Raw genomic sequence first — 17690 nt, forward strand, 5'->3', positions numbered from 1 at the left:
TTAAGTCAATGGGCAACAGTTGGGCATTTAAATTGAAAATCCTGAAGGAACTGTCCCTCAGATTCACCAATACCAGCAGAGATATAGCTTGCATATATCTCACCCATGTATTCAACAGTCTTTCTTTGAATATTTATACCCTTTTGAGGGCTTAAAAGGTCACACTTATTTTTCTCTGCAAACTTCTGATTTTTACAGTAGGGTTTCTCTTTTGATGCTGGGGTGTTACCTAGGACAATGTTTCTTCGATTAACTCCAGACTATCTTGTCAGTTCAATCTTGGGCCCTACTAGAGCAGAAAGTCTTCACTGTACAGTAAGGTAACACCACACTGTACTGTGATTGGTTACTAGTATAGTCTCAGGCACTGTAGGAAAAAACTATTACTGTAGGCAAGCTTTCTCTTTCCAAAGAATCTCATTGTCTAGTACAATGTTAAAATAAAGCTTGGGGTAAAACAAACCTGTATTACCAGTTTTGAGCTGTCTAACTATAAAATGTCACCAGCCATCTTCCAACCATTCATTACACATGCCTCTGTAAGGCATGCAGAACAACAACAAAACCAAAACGGTATATTTTCAATGTGGAAGCGTTTTGAATGAGGGTCTTCCTCAGAGGTTAGAGGGTGTTCAAATGTTCTATAACCGGTTTTCTTCAGGGTAGCAAAACCAAACCAAACACACACACCAAAAAAAAAACACCTTCTGCACAAATCTGTGTGCATTAAAGTATCAGTTGCATCTCACCTAAAGATGTGTACAAGCACTTCAATAGGTCCACTGTCCTTGACGGGTAACCATAAGCAGGAAGAAAGGCAAACTAACCAGACCTGGTGTGGAATTTCAGAAACATTTCCGTTTTAAGGATGACACAGCATAGGATTTTTTTTTTTTGTCAAAGTTTGTCCAAATTGCCAACTTTTCCATTTATTTCCTGGCATGTTTCATCAAGAATTTGGCATAAGGAACAGTTCGGGGCTAGACTGGCCTTTATGGCTGCCATGACTGATGCGAGATCCTTTGGTTGCACTGAGGAATGTAAATATCGGATCCTCAGAAGTCTGTAACAGAGGCAGCAACACAGTGCCCTTATGAGATTTCCTGTTGTTCTTGAGATAACTCGATTACATTTTGTTTAAGAATAGAGACTTGAGACAGCGCACATATATACAGCTCGACTTCTGATACAGTTCAAGTAAAAAATAATGCAATATATTTAACAACTGTGCTAAAAAATGTAATATTAATAAATAAATAAAATGTAAAAGACTTCACCATCAAATATAAAGACAATTAAGTAGTAACAAAACTATGAGGATTTAACTGTAAACCTGAGGAGGTTCAGAAAAAACACAGCAGCTGTGAAGAGCATACATACACTCCTTAAAATGTAATATGAACACCTTCATGTTTTAACCTGAGAATCTGCCATTTGGTGATTAAAAACACATGTGACTGCCTTCTCTCGACTCATATTGGATGTGAGAGAGTTCCCTGCACAATATTTTTGCTAGATCCAATAAAGTATTGTTTGGGAACATGGAATATGGAAATTAAATAGCTTAAGATCACAGGGATTTATTTTTTCTTCTTTCATTTCCAGAAGATAAATATTGCTGTAGCCTTGCATTTACAGTGTTCAGACATATTGGGATCATTAAACAGTTATAACATTGTTAGGTGTCCCAATATCGCTAAACACTGCTATAAATATTTGATAAGGGCAACTGTTAATATGCAAAGATAGAGTAAGAGGGCTAGTGTACAACAGAGATGGTGTCAAGTGACAAAAAGGAGAACAGAAGCTGACAATCCTGGCTCGGCCTGCCTGTCGCCCTATGTACAGCTGCTCGTTTCATGCAAAGCCCTGATTATTGCTTTGCCAATCACCTCAAAAACCATTTCAAAGTTTTGCATTTTCTTTATCTGAGACTCTAATCTTCCCACCTGCACAAATAATAGACAAAGCAGTTTACTTGGAGGTACAAGTACAATTAACTCATGAATCTGTGTTAAGTCAGGTATGCCTCTGTTTACAATAAATACATGAATACATAAATACATTAAGGTGAAGTATGGGATCTTTGATACAATAGCCTTTCATGTCTGAGGCTGTTTAGATGTGGCTCCACCATCACGGCACTTGCTTTCTTATGTCATTCTGCAGATAAGAACAGCAAACAAATTGTTTCATAGAAGTAGAAGACTGGACATAACACATCAAAATCAACAGCCAAAAAGCTGTCGGGTGTGTCGGTGTGAATTATAAAGTCTTAAATTCAGTTTCAGATTTTAATTGAAAAACTGAACTATAATTTAAAATCGACACACTGCTTCAGCTTCAATACAATAAAGTACAGTTGAGAGGTGCAATTGTGTAGAGCGGGTCTGGGTCTGGAGAGATACCAGGACAGCAGACATCAGGAACACAAAACAATTCATCACAGAGAAAGAAGGGAAAGAAACAAAGAAATAAAGATAAGTAAATACATAATACATAAGTAAATAAAGACCAAGGAGTTCACCTTGGATTGGCTCACGTGATCTATAACTTGAAGTATACAGAGACACATCTTGTGGTCCACAAGTAAAGGCAACAGGAGAGAACCGAATGGAACCAGGGATCCAGAAGGTATCTGTCATTATCATATTACGCTGAAATTTATCAGCCTTTTAATGTTATGGACTGATAATTTTGAATTACCCTTCCACGTTAATTTAATCTAGTAAATTTAAATTCCAAAACTGTAACTCTTTTAAATTATAATTCCTATTCTAAATCGCAAAATTGTATTATAATTGACCCTGACTCTGTTCAACGTGAATTCCATAGTTTCGCAGACTGAAGGGTACCAGGAAAGAAGGCATCTTACGCAATTGCTTTAATTTGCATAACCAGTGACAGTGCCTTATTTGATCTTTCATTGATGTTTCAACTACAAACACTGGAAAAGGAAACTAAAATAAACTAAAACGAAAAAACGTAGTTCAGAAAGTCAGGCAGGTTTTCTTTAATCGGCTTGAGAGAATGTTAGAAAGCCATATTTATATCCCCAGGAAATAAATAAACCAACAGATAAGGAAATATTTCTGCATTTGCACGCTTTGGATACATAATGCATGCTATTCACGCTTTAAAAAATTACGAGTAACAAAAAATATCAATAGTGAATTATAAACAAAAGGCCCTCACCATTGAAATGCCATTACTACATACAGTATTAACTCACTGAAGATCTGCTATATTTATAAATGCCACCAGCACTAAGGAGACTTAACAAAGTGGAGCAGACAGGGCATATCACAAGGTTGGTCTCCTCAGGTCACAGACGTTAGCATGTGATGGGGGTGGGAGGACAGAAGCCTCTCCGAGTCCTGCCCTGCTTGGCTTCTGTAAAAACCCATCCAATCACCAGTTCAGTTCAGCGTCTTGTCAAACTATTAAATAAGAACAAACTGAATGAAAGCCAAAGTCAACCATATGACAGGAGACATCCTTGTCCATAATCTAAAAAAACCTTTAAAACATTAATATATAGGTCACAGGCAAACAGGAAGTATGAAGCCACATTGACCGAGATCACTCTGGTGAACGAAAATACAACTGCAATAGAGGCATCAGGAAAGAAACACATTATTTATTAAAAACGTAGATCACATTTAGATTATTCTGGAGTCACACATGGAAAAAAAATAACACATTATAGTTCCGCCGTCTTATCATATTAGATAGAAAACAGATGTCACTGAGCAATTCTAGGTAAAGTGCAACAGGAAACGTGACACCAGGCTGTTGCACCAGATAATTTCTACAAAGGATAAGGTGTGGTCCACAGTAGTAAACACGAAATGAGCAACACACAACATGGCAGGAAGCTTCTTTTTTTTTTTTAATAGAAAATGCAGTGAAGCAGGCCAGTAATACAAAGATGTGCCCTTGCATGACTAACACTGGCTCTTAATTGCTTCAGCCTTCCAAAGCAAAGGAAATCCAGGGGTACAGAAGATACTGCAAATCTTTTATGCTTGAATACCATTATTAATTTGTGTATATATATATATATATAGAGAGAGAGAGAGAGAGAGAGAGAGAGAGAGCATTCATTTGAAATATACATTCATACATGCACACATTCATATATTCTGACAGTAAGGTTTTTGAGGCGTCTAAAATTAATGCATACGTGTTTTTCTTTTTGGGAAAGGTGTTGTGGTAAAGTGATTTACTTTCAGAAGAGTTTTCATGCCGTCTCTTGTAATATGTTACACGTATCAGTGAGTATTTCCCTGATAAATTCCCCCAAAACACCAGTGCAAAATAAGTTTACTTTAGAAATACCACAGAGAGCAAAAGTGGATTCCCAGCTTGTGTAGGTCAGAATGGATTTTTCAATTTCACTGTGAGAACACAGCTCTTATTCATGACTGCACAGTAACAAGAAAAGCTCTGTACATGCTGGAAAACTTAAGTACTGCAAGTACAGGAATTACCCACCAACGTCAAATCAATTTGTGCTAAAGGATTCGGGGCTGTTCACTGTGTTTTGGTAGGAACTGAAGCCTTAACTCTTTGGGTTCAAACATGCATGAAATAAGCTTCCAATATTTAGCATTTAAACCACAATGCACACCACCAATGTGCCGATGTAATCAGGGCTTGCCGGGCATTTCTATGGAAATATTCCCATGGAAGATGAAAGAGAAGGAGCTTGAATGAGCAAAAAAGAAACAAAATGTATGTTTAGATTTAGATATTGTAGTGTAGAGTTTAGATTAGAAGTTATGTTTCTATGTCCAAACAACCACATCAGTGCTAAAATTGTAAAATCAAAAGTGGCTAGTTTTGAACCATCACAAATATGTCTAATGTACCTGAACACACGTTAAATTATATATCAAAATAAAGTGATTAAACGGGCAAGACTGTCACGATTTTGAAATAAAGAGTTGTCCTTTTTTATGTGAGAGTAACATCTTATGTAACACCTGAATGTAGATAAATATGCATGCCATTAAATTATACATCTTTTTAAATATGCCTTTACAGATGAGAAGTGTAAAAGTTTCAATGGTGTCAAAGAAAAAATTGTGAAAATTTTAAATCCCATGTTCACACATTACTTTCAATAAAATTATCAACACACCACAATTAGTCTGATCAGTCAGACTATAAATGTGCTAATGTATAAACTGCCATTTGACTGACCACTGAACATAAAAAACATTCCTCAGAACTGAATAACACAGAAACGCTAAGTCTTTAAATTATTTCAAACCTCCGTGGGAGAAAAAACAGACTGAGCTGAAATTCTCACTTCAGAGCCACAATCCACCTCTTTTGGGATTCATAATTTTCTGTCCATTTGTGTAACTGCTCTTTGATTTCAAACCATAAAGGCCAACTATTCAAGTAAAAAACACAATCAATATGAATTGCATTATTTTTCAGTTTTTACTGCCTAAAAAGCTTATCAACTCACAGGCATGTTCATTGCTACTGAACCCTACCATGTTCTGAGACATGCTGTAATGTACTGTCTGCTGTACTGTTTATTTAAGATCTGTGTAATACAGTGCCAGTCGTGGTACAGCACGTCTCAGTTAGTGTACGCTTCTGTTGATCCCGAATAAATGCAAGCTGAATAACACTTGTAAAACACCTAACTACGTAATACAACATAATGGGTTGCAAAAAGAAATGTCATTATTCAAACAATTAAGTAGCTTTGGTGTGTTTTTGACTGCAGTTGGCATTTTCCAAATAAGGTCGAAGTAAATCAATTGAGGAACATAAATTATAAATGCTGACATCTTACGGCCGTTAAAGCCTTAACTGCCGCTGCTAGGTCATGAGCACCGGAAACTGTTACTGCTGCTGAAAGGCCACACTCAGTTCTTCACTACCAAACCTATGGAATAGCAGCCTCTAGCGGGACAGACCTCTCTCTGCTTGGCGAGTGAACAACAACTATGGCATAAGGAACATTCTGCTACCCTCCCCCCCCCCTCCCCAAATACTAAAAACAACCTTAGTAGTTGCTTGAGCCACAATGCACCATATCTCACAAAAGGGCACCAGTGTACTGTACCTACAAAAATGCCACTGGGCATCTTCCCGAATTCACCACTGAGGCCCTGTGCCACCGTTCATCAGCACAATAGTCTAAGCAAGGCACTTGAAAGCCGGAGCCCCTGAGCACACTGACAATACTAACTGACAATAATAACTTCCATATCACACACGGCGCTGTTACATACATTCTCATGCAGTTATGGTAGCAATCACTTTAAACACTGCACATGTGTATATATTTATGAATAAGCATCTTGGAAGTGTTTTCTAAGTGAGCAACTGTTCTCTTGCATTTTCAGTGGCTTCACTGGTTAAAAACTTCCAGAGCAATAGGACTTCCCATCTGAGTTACCTTGGGGCTGTAAACATCAAAGCTATGGCAGGGTAGATGAATGCAAACTGAATGCATGGGTTGAGAACTGTATAACCCATTGACTGTACTGCTTGTGGACACAGGGATAGAGATACCCTAAAAATTCCATTCTAAGAAACACACTTAACCACAGCCTGTTTTAATAACACAAGGATTGTAATCAGTTTCTTTTAAACTCCAAAAACTTGATTACTTATCTCTGGCATGAATCCGAATAGCGCCCCCACCAAAAAAAAACAACTTCATAAGTAGTTTATTTTAGGAGAACTTGCTTTCATTTTTTTTTTTTTATCATCATGGAAAATCTAGACCCCAACCAATTACATTAATTTTATCGAGCTGCAGAAATAATTCCTCATAAGATAAAAAAGGAAAAAGAAAGCAAAAATGTTTATGGGAGCAAAATTAAATTCCAGAAAAAAAATATATAATGGAATCAGTGGTAACAAAACTGAGAGAGACTGATATTACTTTGCATCATGGATGAGAAAGGTTTATATTGAAAATACTAACAGCTGGCACCAGACCCAGATCCTTAGATTAAAACTGAAGAGGGATGTTTTATTTAAAGATCTAAATAACCAAACATTATGAACAGTAAACAGATTTAAAAACTGAGCTGCTACAACTAAACTTCGGTACATGAATTAACCTCCAGTTTTTCAGGAATTTTCACTGATAATCTTAGTGTTTATCAGTGAGATTAGTGAAACACTCAATGGTCACTGCATAATATTTCAGGCAGGTCTGATACACAAACAACTGTACTAGAGGACACGATCAGTGTATAACCAGTTAGGTATCTATCTTTGCAGTATCAACATCTATTTGTACAATGGTGTTGATCCCTGCCTTCGCTGTTTGTTCAGTATTTTTTGAAAATGTCCAGTGAATCTTTTTTCACAGCAGAGCAAATTAGATGCGAAAACAACATAGACGGTAAGTTTCTAAATTACACAATGATAGAGAAATTATAAAAAGATAAATGACATCAGCAGTGATGGGTAATAAGCAGCAGACACATATGGCTTTATTTGTTAAGTCAACAGAAGAAGAAAAACAAACACCACCCACCGCATTGCCCTTGCAGTGACCAGTAAAATGAGATCATGGAAACCTCCATGGTAGTTACTCACTGCACTTAACAAGGAAAACGAAGTGAAGACTCAAGTGGGATCCATTCAGATGCAGCCAGGCCTAGGAGCTGCAACGTTAGTCAGCTGTTAGGAGTGTGCTAAAATCCCTGACTCACAGTCAACACCAAATATCTGGTGCTCAAGCAGCTTTTGTCACACAATCAAGAAAAGACCTGTTGCCAGCCTAGCCAGTCGCTGACCATACTAGGGAAATAAAATCACAAGGGTCCACGTGTCAAATGTATTGCACCAAGTTTTTCATGTCACTGAATTTTCAAGAAAAGAAAAATAATGATATGATCTCGTTCACCTCATACAGAGGAAACAGCAGAGTGTGACATAGCTCAGCCAAAGGTCCACTTCCTGGAGTGTTTTTTCCTTTTTCTTTTCAGTCTCTTAAGTGGAGGAGAGTTTTTCTACAGTAACATCAATGACTGCGGATTGTCTAATTATATAATCATCCGTTGCCTGGTTATGCGAACAAGACATGCACTTCAAAGAAAAAGGGAAAGAAATTGAACAGTAATAAGAAATGTGTATTCTCTTAAAACATCTCTGTGTTCCTGGGCTTTCTCCATCGCACACATCAAAGCAAGAGCAGACCACGCCTCCTCCCCACTATCCTGAATAGCAGACCTATTTTAAAAGCCCCTGCCTTTCCTTCCTTCCTGCCCGCGGCTATCTGTATTGTTCACACTCCTGTGAGAAGACAGCAAGCCCTGTAACCGATTCACTGCGACGGAAAGAGTCAGACGAAAGTATAGAACACGTGCGACACAGTAGATCTTCCCCAACCACAAAATATAATGGCAAAACATGAAATCAAAGGACACGCCTAAGTGTAACTACTATTAGGCATGCTCAAACAGGACAGAGAGAGAGACGGTGTTTGGAAACAGTTGCCCATGTGCTGTAAAGTAAAGGGAGAAAATAAAAAACAAGCTTAAACCTAATCATGAAATTCTGTCTGTTTTTTAATCCTTTAATAAGCCCCATGTGAATGGAGCTATAAACACTTAGGAGGGGACACCCCCAGAGGTCAGAGTGAGCGTGTTGGCGTCTGTGCCTACTTTACCTGGCCGCGGCGGCCCAGCTCCAGCTCCACCACCGCCACGGGGGAGTTGACCTGCTCGGCGTGCCGGGACTGTGTCTGCAGGTCCACCCTCCAGCTGAGACCGCGCAGGCTGTTCTCCCAGCGGCTCTGCTGCACCAGGCTCTCACGGATCTTGCTCTTGTGATTCTTCCAGAACTTGGACAGAACGGCCGCCTGCTCCCCGCTCAGGCCGCCCTGCCTCTTGGTCTGCGCGGTCAGGAAGGCCTCCAACTGGTTGACATCCATGTCCGCTGAGGAGATGGACTGAAAAGAGATGGCAACGGACACGGTCAAGATTCCCTCTAACGAACAATTCTCGCAGACAACCAAGGATAGCTGCTTGGAGTTTCTGCTGGCCTCCCTCCTGTTCACACATACATACGTAATGTTCTGGGAGACGTGTCGGATTTACTCCTGTGGCCTTCATGATAAATTATAAATGATAAATGCCAAGGATTTGGATGATTATATATTTTTTAATAATAGTGCTCCATCAATTAAAGGTCTGAATAGCAGCAGATGAATCTAGCATTCTTGCTGAAAGAGGCATTCGCATTTCAAGGATAGTTATTATGTTGTGTATATGCTGAACTCATGTCAGATTGAATTACTATTACAACAAAGACTGTGGTGCAGGTTTATAATAGATTGTGAGCTTCCCTTCTCCTTTATATAACATCATTCAATATTAATCGGTGAAGCCTTTTAAAGTCTGCTTTTATTATGCAACCTTACTTTGCAGATGTTATCCTACAAAAGTATAAAAGTCTGTGGAGGGGGGGTGGTCTGGATGACTTGAGCAGAAAACAGAAGCAGTTTAGTACTGCGAGAGCTGCCTGACGTTACGGTCTCTAGGGACTGCTTGCCTTTTCATACAGTGTGTGCTAAGCAGGTCAACCAGAACAACAACACTGCTTTCTTCGATTACGCCCATTGTAGAGTTGGAGAAACTGTACAAAAGTTCAAGATGCGCCTGTGAAGCGAACAGCATGCGTGCAGTGATGGAGGGCTGCCATGCGCTCTGGAGGTATTGGCTTGTGTAACCCTGCCTGGATTGAGTCACTGCCAAGCTCCCCCAGGCAGGATCAGCAGCACCCATCAGAGCACCGCAGTCTACTTCCGCTCCAGATTTGACACAGTGCCCTGAAAATGTTCCGCTCCAGCTCTACATGTTGTCTTTGGCAAAGTGCAGCCGAACTCTCTGTGAGCAGTAGCCGCTCAAGGAGTCCAGCTATCAGGGCTGGGGGCTGCCCCCTGCTGCTCATGACCTCCTGTGATGTCAATATCGATTAACCTGCAGCTCCCAGACAACAGCAAAGTGAGCACGACTGACCACACAGGCTGACACGGGCCCTGGTCTGCAGAATAGGCATTGGTACAACAAGTTCATTACAAAAAAAACTCTGCCTTTTCCAACATCTTTCCCCCTCTACCCTATTCCCTACTTTAAGCATCAACAAAACAATCTTACCTATGCAAAGGTTATTCAGTCTACAATGGCACTAACTGGCATGTGTAGCAATATGTGCTGCTGCAGACAACACTGCCCCCTGCAGTGAGAAGGGATCTCTGCTGGTGGGAATGGATCTGACCTGTTGTTTCAGTGGGGAAATGAATTCCCTGAAGAGCACAGAGCTGCCACCCCCTGCCCCCAGGTCAGTCTCAACTCCGTAGCCGGACATAAAAACAGATTACAAGTTTATAATTGCACTTCAGAATATGCTCAGATTTTACAGCTCTATTCCTTTCAAATGTACAACCCCATAACTCCAAGGATCTTGAACATTTCTGAACAACCCCAGGAAGATGAATTTGGTAGTAAAAAAAAGAAACCTTCCTCTGTCAATCTAATCAGAAATAAAAACAAGACACATAAAGGAGATTTGATTTGTGTATTGAAATGTTATTGTTAGCATAGCCCAGGACCAGGAGGAACCTAGTGTGTTTAGCAGGTGCTCTGGTTATTCAGGACTGGGGTTTGTAACCTGTATTTCAGTCCTCCAGCATCAGGATATATAGCCTACTCTTAAAAGACAATCTACACATGACGCTCATAAAGAACAGGCGCCTAGTAGAGATCCTGCAAGAACAGAACCCCTATTGTCACATGCATCATAATACAAGAATAACCCTGCAAAACAACAGCCCTCTACATGGAAATAATCTCCACATGCACACACTACCCATCTCTGCTGCACTGCTCCTGTGTTACTACCTTCAAAAGACCCTTCATTTTCTCCAGCAGGACCCGGAACTCCTCCTGCGGCAGATCTGGGTACAGTTCATTTTTGAGCAGCTCCTCGGTTATATCTGGGTTGTTGTAATAGACGCACTGTGCGAGCCCATTCAAGAGTCCGCTCAGGGATTTCGAGGCGTCCAGCTCCGCCATGTCCGCTCCACCGTCACGTTACCCGGGTCATGTGAGCACTGACGCGCCCGCACGCAACAAGCTGCGCAGACTGCCCCGCCTCTGCGCAGATCTGCACAGTCCTCTCCTCTCATTGGTGGAGCTGCACCAGGTCGATGCCAGGATTTTGAAAATGGGCGGGGCATGATTATTACAGAGGGGCCGACATGTGTGCTGTCAGTTTGTCAACTAAGATTGAAGCACATTACAAGGAATTAATTAAAATCCAGCAACAATGTACCAGCATATTTGCTACCAGTTGCTTGTGACGAAATTGTTTTAAAATTGACATCAACACAATAGACAACAGTGATGCTGTATTGCCATTGACACCATAGACAATATAGACAACTTCTCCACTGCGCACACCCTCCAAAAGTGCTTCAATACAGATACATCCCTGTGTATTTGTTCAGTGCAAGGTGGAATAGTATTAGTGAACAAAATAGGTCCCCTTAATATCCAAAAATAAAGAAAGAAAATGCCTGATTGGGCAGAACACCCCAAAATCACTGGCATGCATCTTTAACAGTGTACATTAAGCAGCCCCTTTTAACCCATTAGCTACAGTAACTGCTCCACTGATAATGAGTTAAGATAACCAGAGCCAGCTAGTTTGACCAGATCTGCACTGTCAATACAGAGGACACTCTAAAAGGTGTGGGGCTGCAGGTGTAAATACAATGTTATTAAATATTTAAATGCAAAAAACGCAATTTATTAATGTCTGAACAAGAGTGTAACATTAAATCCCTGGACCCTTATGTAACATTAGTGCAACCGTATACAAATAGGTCAAATAAAATGCAATGCTTAATACATGGCTGCAAGCCAAAAAGGTGCAAAATGCTTTACCAAGAAAAAAACACAAACAATGCTGTGCTAAAAAATAACTTATAACACTCAATATCATGAACTATTGGTATTATTTAAAATATATATACATATATTTGCATGTTTGTTTTAATTTAGTTTAGTATTCAATTAAAAACGCGATTATATGAAAATACTATAACAAGGTACTATAGTACAAATATAAAACTCCGCCCCTGAGCTGCACAGATCCGCGCAGAGCTGCGAACATCTGCGCAGCTGAGCACGACCGGTGTGCTGAACTGACAACGCGAGAGAGCGCCCCCGCCTGGCGAGAGTGAGTGACACAGGTCCAGACTTCCGCCTATACAGTTATATTATAGAAACATTAAGCAAACTTACACATTCAACACGGTTTTTAAATCAAGTAAATATACATATATGATATCCTTCTTAATTAGTAATATTATAAGTAAGATTGGCTTGATTTAAATATTAATTTCGGGACTACACCCGTTTGATTATATGAAGTGACATAGTTTACTACCATAATGACAATGAAGAATCGAAACATATTTTTTTAAGTAAGGAAACTATTGTTAAAGACAGCTATTATCTCGAAACGTTTGTTCACCGCATCCACAACCGTTTCACGTCCGTTTTCACCAGCCTGTCACACCCCTCAATACAATAAAAAAAATCCCGCTAATCATGGCGCCTTTTAAGGGAAAGAAACTGCTACCTGAACATCATTATAATAATAAATATAATAAATACACGTGTTGGAACAGTTATGTTCAATATACAAGCATTCCAAAAGAAAGAAGGAATAGGTTTTGTTAAACCAGCACCATATCGTTAAATGTACTATATATATCACATGGCACATGTATAAACAGAACTGTGACGACACATTTGTGCGCCGCAAAGTGGAGGCGGGGTCCTTTTCCCTTCTTGTCGCAGCCGGTGTATCTGGAAGGTTCTGTCGCTGCGTAATTGTAATCGCCAACCAGTTTTGGGTAGCGGCAGAATCGGGGTCCATCCAGTACCGGGCATCGCGCTACAGGTTCGGGCTCACATCCATTCCTCTCTGAAAGGTTGTAGCTACATCTACAAGCATCACCATGCCCGAAGTCACCGCTCCGAAAGCAGTCAAGGGTAGTTACAAAGGAAGTGCCTATGTGGACCGGGACAAGCCGGCCCAGATTCGGTTCAGCAACATCTCCGCCGGGAAAGGTAAATTGTCGCCGTTCCTGTTGTGAGGGAATCTGGGGCTAGATACTAAATGTTGCCAAGTATTTTGTTCATCCTTAAAATCACTGATAGTGACTGATGCGACGGATGAATGAAAGGTTAATACAAAGGTTTCATGCAGAGGGGTGCATATGTAGTGTTCTGCCAGCATAACGTGTTTCTAATTTCCGCATGAAATATGAGTATTGAACAGGTAACGGGGCGCTATGATTGTATGGGTGTTGGTGCCTCGGCTGCCTTCCATAAATGGTGTCCATGCAGCTTCCCTGTCTTCAGCCAAACAATGAGAAAGCAGATTGTAACCATTTTGCCGAGTCTGGTGGTTTACATATGACGCAGCATCCCGATAATTGTAAAATACTCAAGAATCGTTTAGGTATTCAGTTATGATATTAAGGATCATGCCTTTGTACGATCACCTGTTTTAATCGTATACCATATTCACTGTATCTAAATTGATATTTTTAGGCTGCAGAATAATATGAATGAGGAGTGGCTGCCTGGGGATGTAGCCTAATCTTATTTTCAATTAGATTATACAATCTGATAATGCACCCAACTACAATTTTTATAGCCCATCAAAAAGTTACTGCTGCTTTATAGTTGTATTCTATCATCCTAAACAAAAAGCAACAACAAATTCGTTTTCATCACAGTGGGAAAAACGATGAAATTGTCGTGTAAATGTTCTTGGGGTATAATTGTTGGCCATATTGAGCAGGGCTGCAGTAACACCGTTTTTGATATTGACAGCTGTTGCAGATGCCATCAGAACAAGCCTTGGCCCCAAGGGCATGGATAAAATGGTAATTAGCTTCCTATCCTACGAATTGTCTTCATACATATGCGTTTTTTGTTTTAGTGGTACTAAGCTACATTTTATATTGCAGATTCAGGATGGAAAGGGTGATGTGACCATCACCAATGATGGAGCCACAATCCTCAAACAAATGCAGGTTCTGCACCCAGCAGCCAAAATGGTTAGTATTGTCAAAGGGTGGTTTGATTTTATTTGGTTTGTCTGTTCAGTACTTTACATGACTCTGCAGTATTGCTGTGTGAAATCCACACGCATGTGAAAGTAGCCTGATCTTCTTCGTGTGTGAGAACTGACTGTCAGGTCTTAACTTGTTCTTAATTGCATGCATAATGTATGTGCTTTTTAAATAAACGATAATGTATGTAGTCTCGAGAAAACAGCTGACGCGCATGACTGCCGAATTGACCTAAATCCGTGTTTTCTGCAGTTGGTGGAACTGTCCAAAGCTCAGGACATTGAAGCTGGAGATGGGACCACCTCTGTTGTGGTGATTGCAGGTGCCCTTCTGGATGCTTGTTCCAAACTGCTGCAGAAAGGTACTTGAACTGGTTTATTTTAGGTTTTCCTGGCAGTTTGTTTTTTGTCCTTTCAGGCTGATTGGACTGCTAATTTTTTTTTTTTAATTATTATTATTGCAGGAATCCATCCTACCATTATTTCAGAGTCTTTCCAGAAGGCTGTGGATAAGGGAGTGGAGATTCTGACCAGTATGAGCCAGCCTGTGGAGCTGAGTGACCGGGAGACTCTGTTGAATAGCGCCACTACATCACTGAGCTCCAAGGTAAAGGACTTGGAGAACCACTTCCTTTGCCATATCCAGTTAAACTGTGGTGGTTATCCACCTGGGAATCTTCTGCTTTTGTTTTTGTAAAAATTATTATAAAACCAGTTTTTGCTAGTGATTTGGAATAAAACCAATATAGATAGAAGTCAGGATGGTAAGATTCCAGGTGTTCAGTAAGATTGAATTTGTTTCTCCCTTCCTCAGGTTGTGTCTCAGTACTCCAGCCTGCTGGCCCCGATGAGTGTTGATGCTGTGATGAGAGTGATTGACCCAGCCACCGCCACAAGTGTAGACCTCCGGGACATTAAAATTGTCAAGAAATTAGGGTAAGGGTAAAGTCTCTAGATTCTCATCAGATACGTTCTTGGCCTTTTAAAAGGAGTCGAATATAAGGTGTATGTGCGGGGCTTTATCTTTAAATAAATTCAGTTGAGATTTACAATATTTTTATTTCCAGGGGGACCATTGATGACTGTGAGTTGATCGATGGACTTGTGCTGACACAGAAAGTGGTGAACTCTGGAGTATCCCGAGTAGAAAAGGCAAAGATTGGTCTTATTCAGTTCTGCTTATCTCCTCCAAAGACAGACGTAAGTAGTTTTTTTGTAAAGTTTTTTTTTTTTTTTTTTTATAAAGTTTTTTTTTTTTTTCCGTTTGTGGAGGGGTGTGCTGATGCTCTCTTTCTTTTGACAGATGGACAACCAGATTGTTGTGTCTGACTATGCACAGATGGACAGAGTACTGCGTGAGGAACGTGCCTATATCCTCAATTTGGTGAAACAAATCAAGAAGGCAGGGTGCAATGTGCTGCTTATTCAGAAATCCATTCTGAGGTAATCTTGTGTAAATATAAGAAGCTTTTCAGACCTGTGACTTGATATTTTTCTTGTCACACTAAAATGTCAAGGATGGTTTTTGTCCTGGCATCTGTGTAGTAATCACTTTCATTTATCTTCTCAGGGATGCTCTGAGTGATCTGGCTCTGCATTTCTTAAACAAGATGAAAATAATGGTGGTTAAGGAAATTGAGAGGGAAGATATTGAATTCATCTGCAAGGTAAATAAATACCTTTTTATATAGGAAATAGTTTGTGAACAATTCTAGTATAGTAAAATGTTTCCATCTTTTACCTTTTTAATATAAATGGATTTATCTGTATGAAATGTATGAGTAATATATGGAAACTTTTTTTTTTTTTTTTTTTTTTAAATAAATGTAGACTCTTGGAACCAAACCAGTTGCCCACATAGACCAATTCACAGCAGAGATGCTTGGTTCTGCAGAGCTGGCAGAAGAGGTGAACTTGGATGGTTCTGGCAAACTAGTCAAGGTAATTGATTTGCATTTCTTATTTTTTCAGTCTTCTGTGCTCTGTCAGACAAATTTAGTAACTTATTGAATTTTGTTTGCAGATAACTGGTTGTGCCAGCCCAGGGAAAACGGTCAGCATTGTGGTGCGAGGATCCAACAAGCTGGTGATCGAGGAAGCTGAGCGATCCATCCATGATGCTCTGTGTGTGATCCGCTGTTTGGTGAAGAAAAGGTACGACTCGCAGGCTAGTAATTGAAATCTTCGTTTCACTGTTTTAAAGCTGGTGTGGTTGTTTGAGAATGTTATGTTCTTTTAATCACAGTGAATAAACTTTCAATCTGTGATGCAGTTACAAGTGCTTCACAATTGACCTTAAACCTTTTAATAGAAATTCGGCAACCAAAAAAGCACATTAGGGCACTGGTGTTGTGATGGAAATGGTATGTCCTTGTATCCGTATGTATGATGTGCCAATTTGCATTGTTTTATGAAGTTCATAAGGCTTTGCAATTTGGTTTGAATAAAATGCATCTGCACTTATTTTAGCCTTTTAAGGTAAAGGTTGATTTTAACAGGACTTGTCATACCGGGGGAATGTGCCCTTACGCTGTCCTCCCTCCTCAGGGCCCTGATCGCCGGGGGAGGTGCTCCAGAGATCGAGCTGGCCCTGCGCCTGGCAGAGTACGCACGCACACTGAGCGGCATGGAGGCCTACTGTGTCCGAGCATTCGGAGACGCCCTTGAGGTCATTCCATCAACCCTGGCAGAGAATGCAGGACTCAACCCCATCTCCACTGTTACAGAGCTGAGAAACAGACACGCCCAGGGAGAGAAGACTGCTGGCATCAACGTCCGCAAGGTACGTCACCCTGCTGAAGAAAGACACGGAGGATGTAGTTTGTTCCTTGTATTCATAACATACCTTAACAATGTGTTGCAAGTTTTAATCTCAGATTGTTAATAAAATTAGTTCTATATCAGGTAAGCCTGGTCTTTACTATTGGCACGGATACATGAGTGTTCCTGTGGGTTTTGTCGTTGCTGCTTTACTGAAGGCGTGATGAATGATTTTTCACAGGGTGGGATCTCCAACATCTTGGAGGAGCTGGTGGTGCAGCCTCTGCTGGTGTCGATCAGCGCCCTGACGCTGTCCACTGAGACTGTGCGCAGCATCCTCAAGATTGACGATGTGGTATGAACCTGTTACACAATTTGCTTGTCTGTTCTATAAACTGATTTGTGAGGATTGAAGAAACTGGAGATGGATGATAATCGAATCACATTTATTATTTTAATGTGTTAGTCAACCATTATCCCTAAAGATGCATTTTCTTTTCAAAGGTGATCATAATGCTTTTAAAGTCTGATTATTATGCAGTTAATAGCGGCTGTAATATTAAATATTCATTATATAATAATCTATTTGAAAGTTAACAAATGTTTTCTCTTGCAGGTAAATACTCGGTAAAGCATTGATTTGTCCTGTGGATTCAAGAAATCTAAGTGCTGATACAACCAAGCCTTTGGATTATTGCAGTGAGCCTGTAGACTAGTCTGCTTATCTGTACTCGTTAATTTAATAAAACATTTTGAGAATAATATGCCTGGTTTTCTTTCAACAA

At 40.1% G+C, this 17690-nt stretch overlaps 2 protein-coding genes across 2 annotated transcripts in view; one reads left to right on the forward strand and one right to left on the reverse strand.

Annotated features, from left to right (window-relative positions):
• Window positions 1-11107, reverse strand: part of commd1 (copper metabolism (Murr1) domain containing 1) — a 30943-nt gene extending 19836 nt beyond the window's left edge. Inside the window, exons 1-2 of the mRNA XM_066696834.1 lie at window positions 10893-11107; window positions 8660-8941 (exon numbers count right to left, since the gene is read on the reverse strand). Coding sequence (XP_066552931.1) covers window positions 8660-8941; window positions 10893-11066 — 456 coding nt within the window. The 5' untranslated portion in view covers window positions 11067-11107. The remainder of the gene's footprint in view (window positions 1-8659; window positions 8942-10892) is intronic.
• Window positions 11108-12827: 1720 nt separating this feature from the next.
• On the forward strand, window positions 12828-17667 carry cct4 (chaperonin containing TCP1, subunit 4 (delta)). The gene is made up of 14 exons (XM_066696437.1): window positions 12828-13133; window positions 13905-13957; window positions 14042-14131; window positions 14399-14507; window positions 14610-14752; window positions 14960-15081; window positions 15213-15345; window positions 15449-15588; window positions 15716-15812; window positions 15976-16086; window positions 16169-16299; window positions 16693-16927; window positions 17147-17260; window positions 17522-17667. Exons 1-14 carry the CDS (start codon window positions 13022-13024, stop codon window positions 17534-17536), a joined length of 1605 nt encoding a protein of 534 aa, XP_066552534.1. The 5' UTR covers window positions 12828-13021; the 3' UTR covers window positions 17537-17667.
• The last annotated feature ends 23 nt before the right edge of the window (window positions 17668-17690 follow it).

The sequence above is a fragment of the Amia ocellicauda genome, chromosome 23, assembly GCF_036373705.1.
Source record: "Amia ocellicauda isolate fAmiCal2 chromosome 23, fAmiCal2.hap1, whole genome shotgun sequence".
Lineage (NCBI taxonomy): Eukaryota > Metazoa > Chordata > Actinopteri > Amiiformes > Amiidae > Amia > Amia ocellicauda.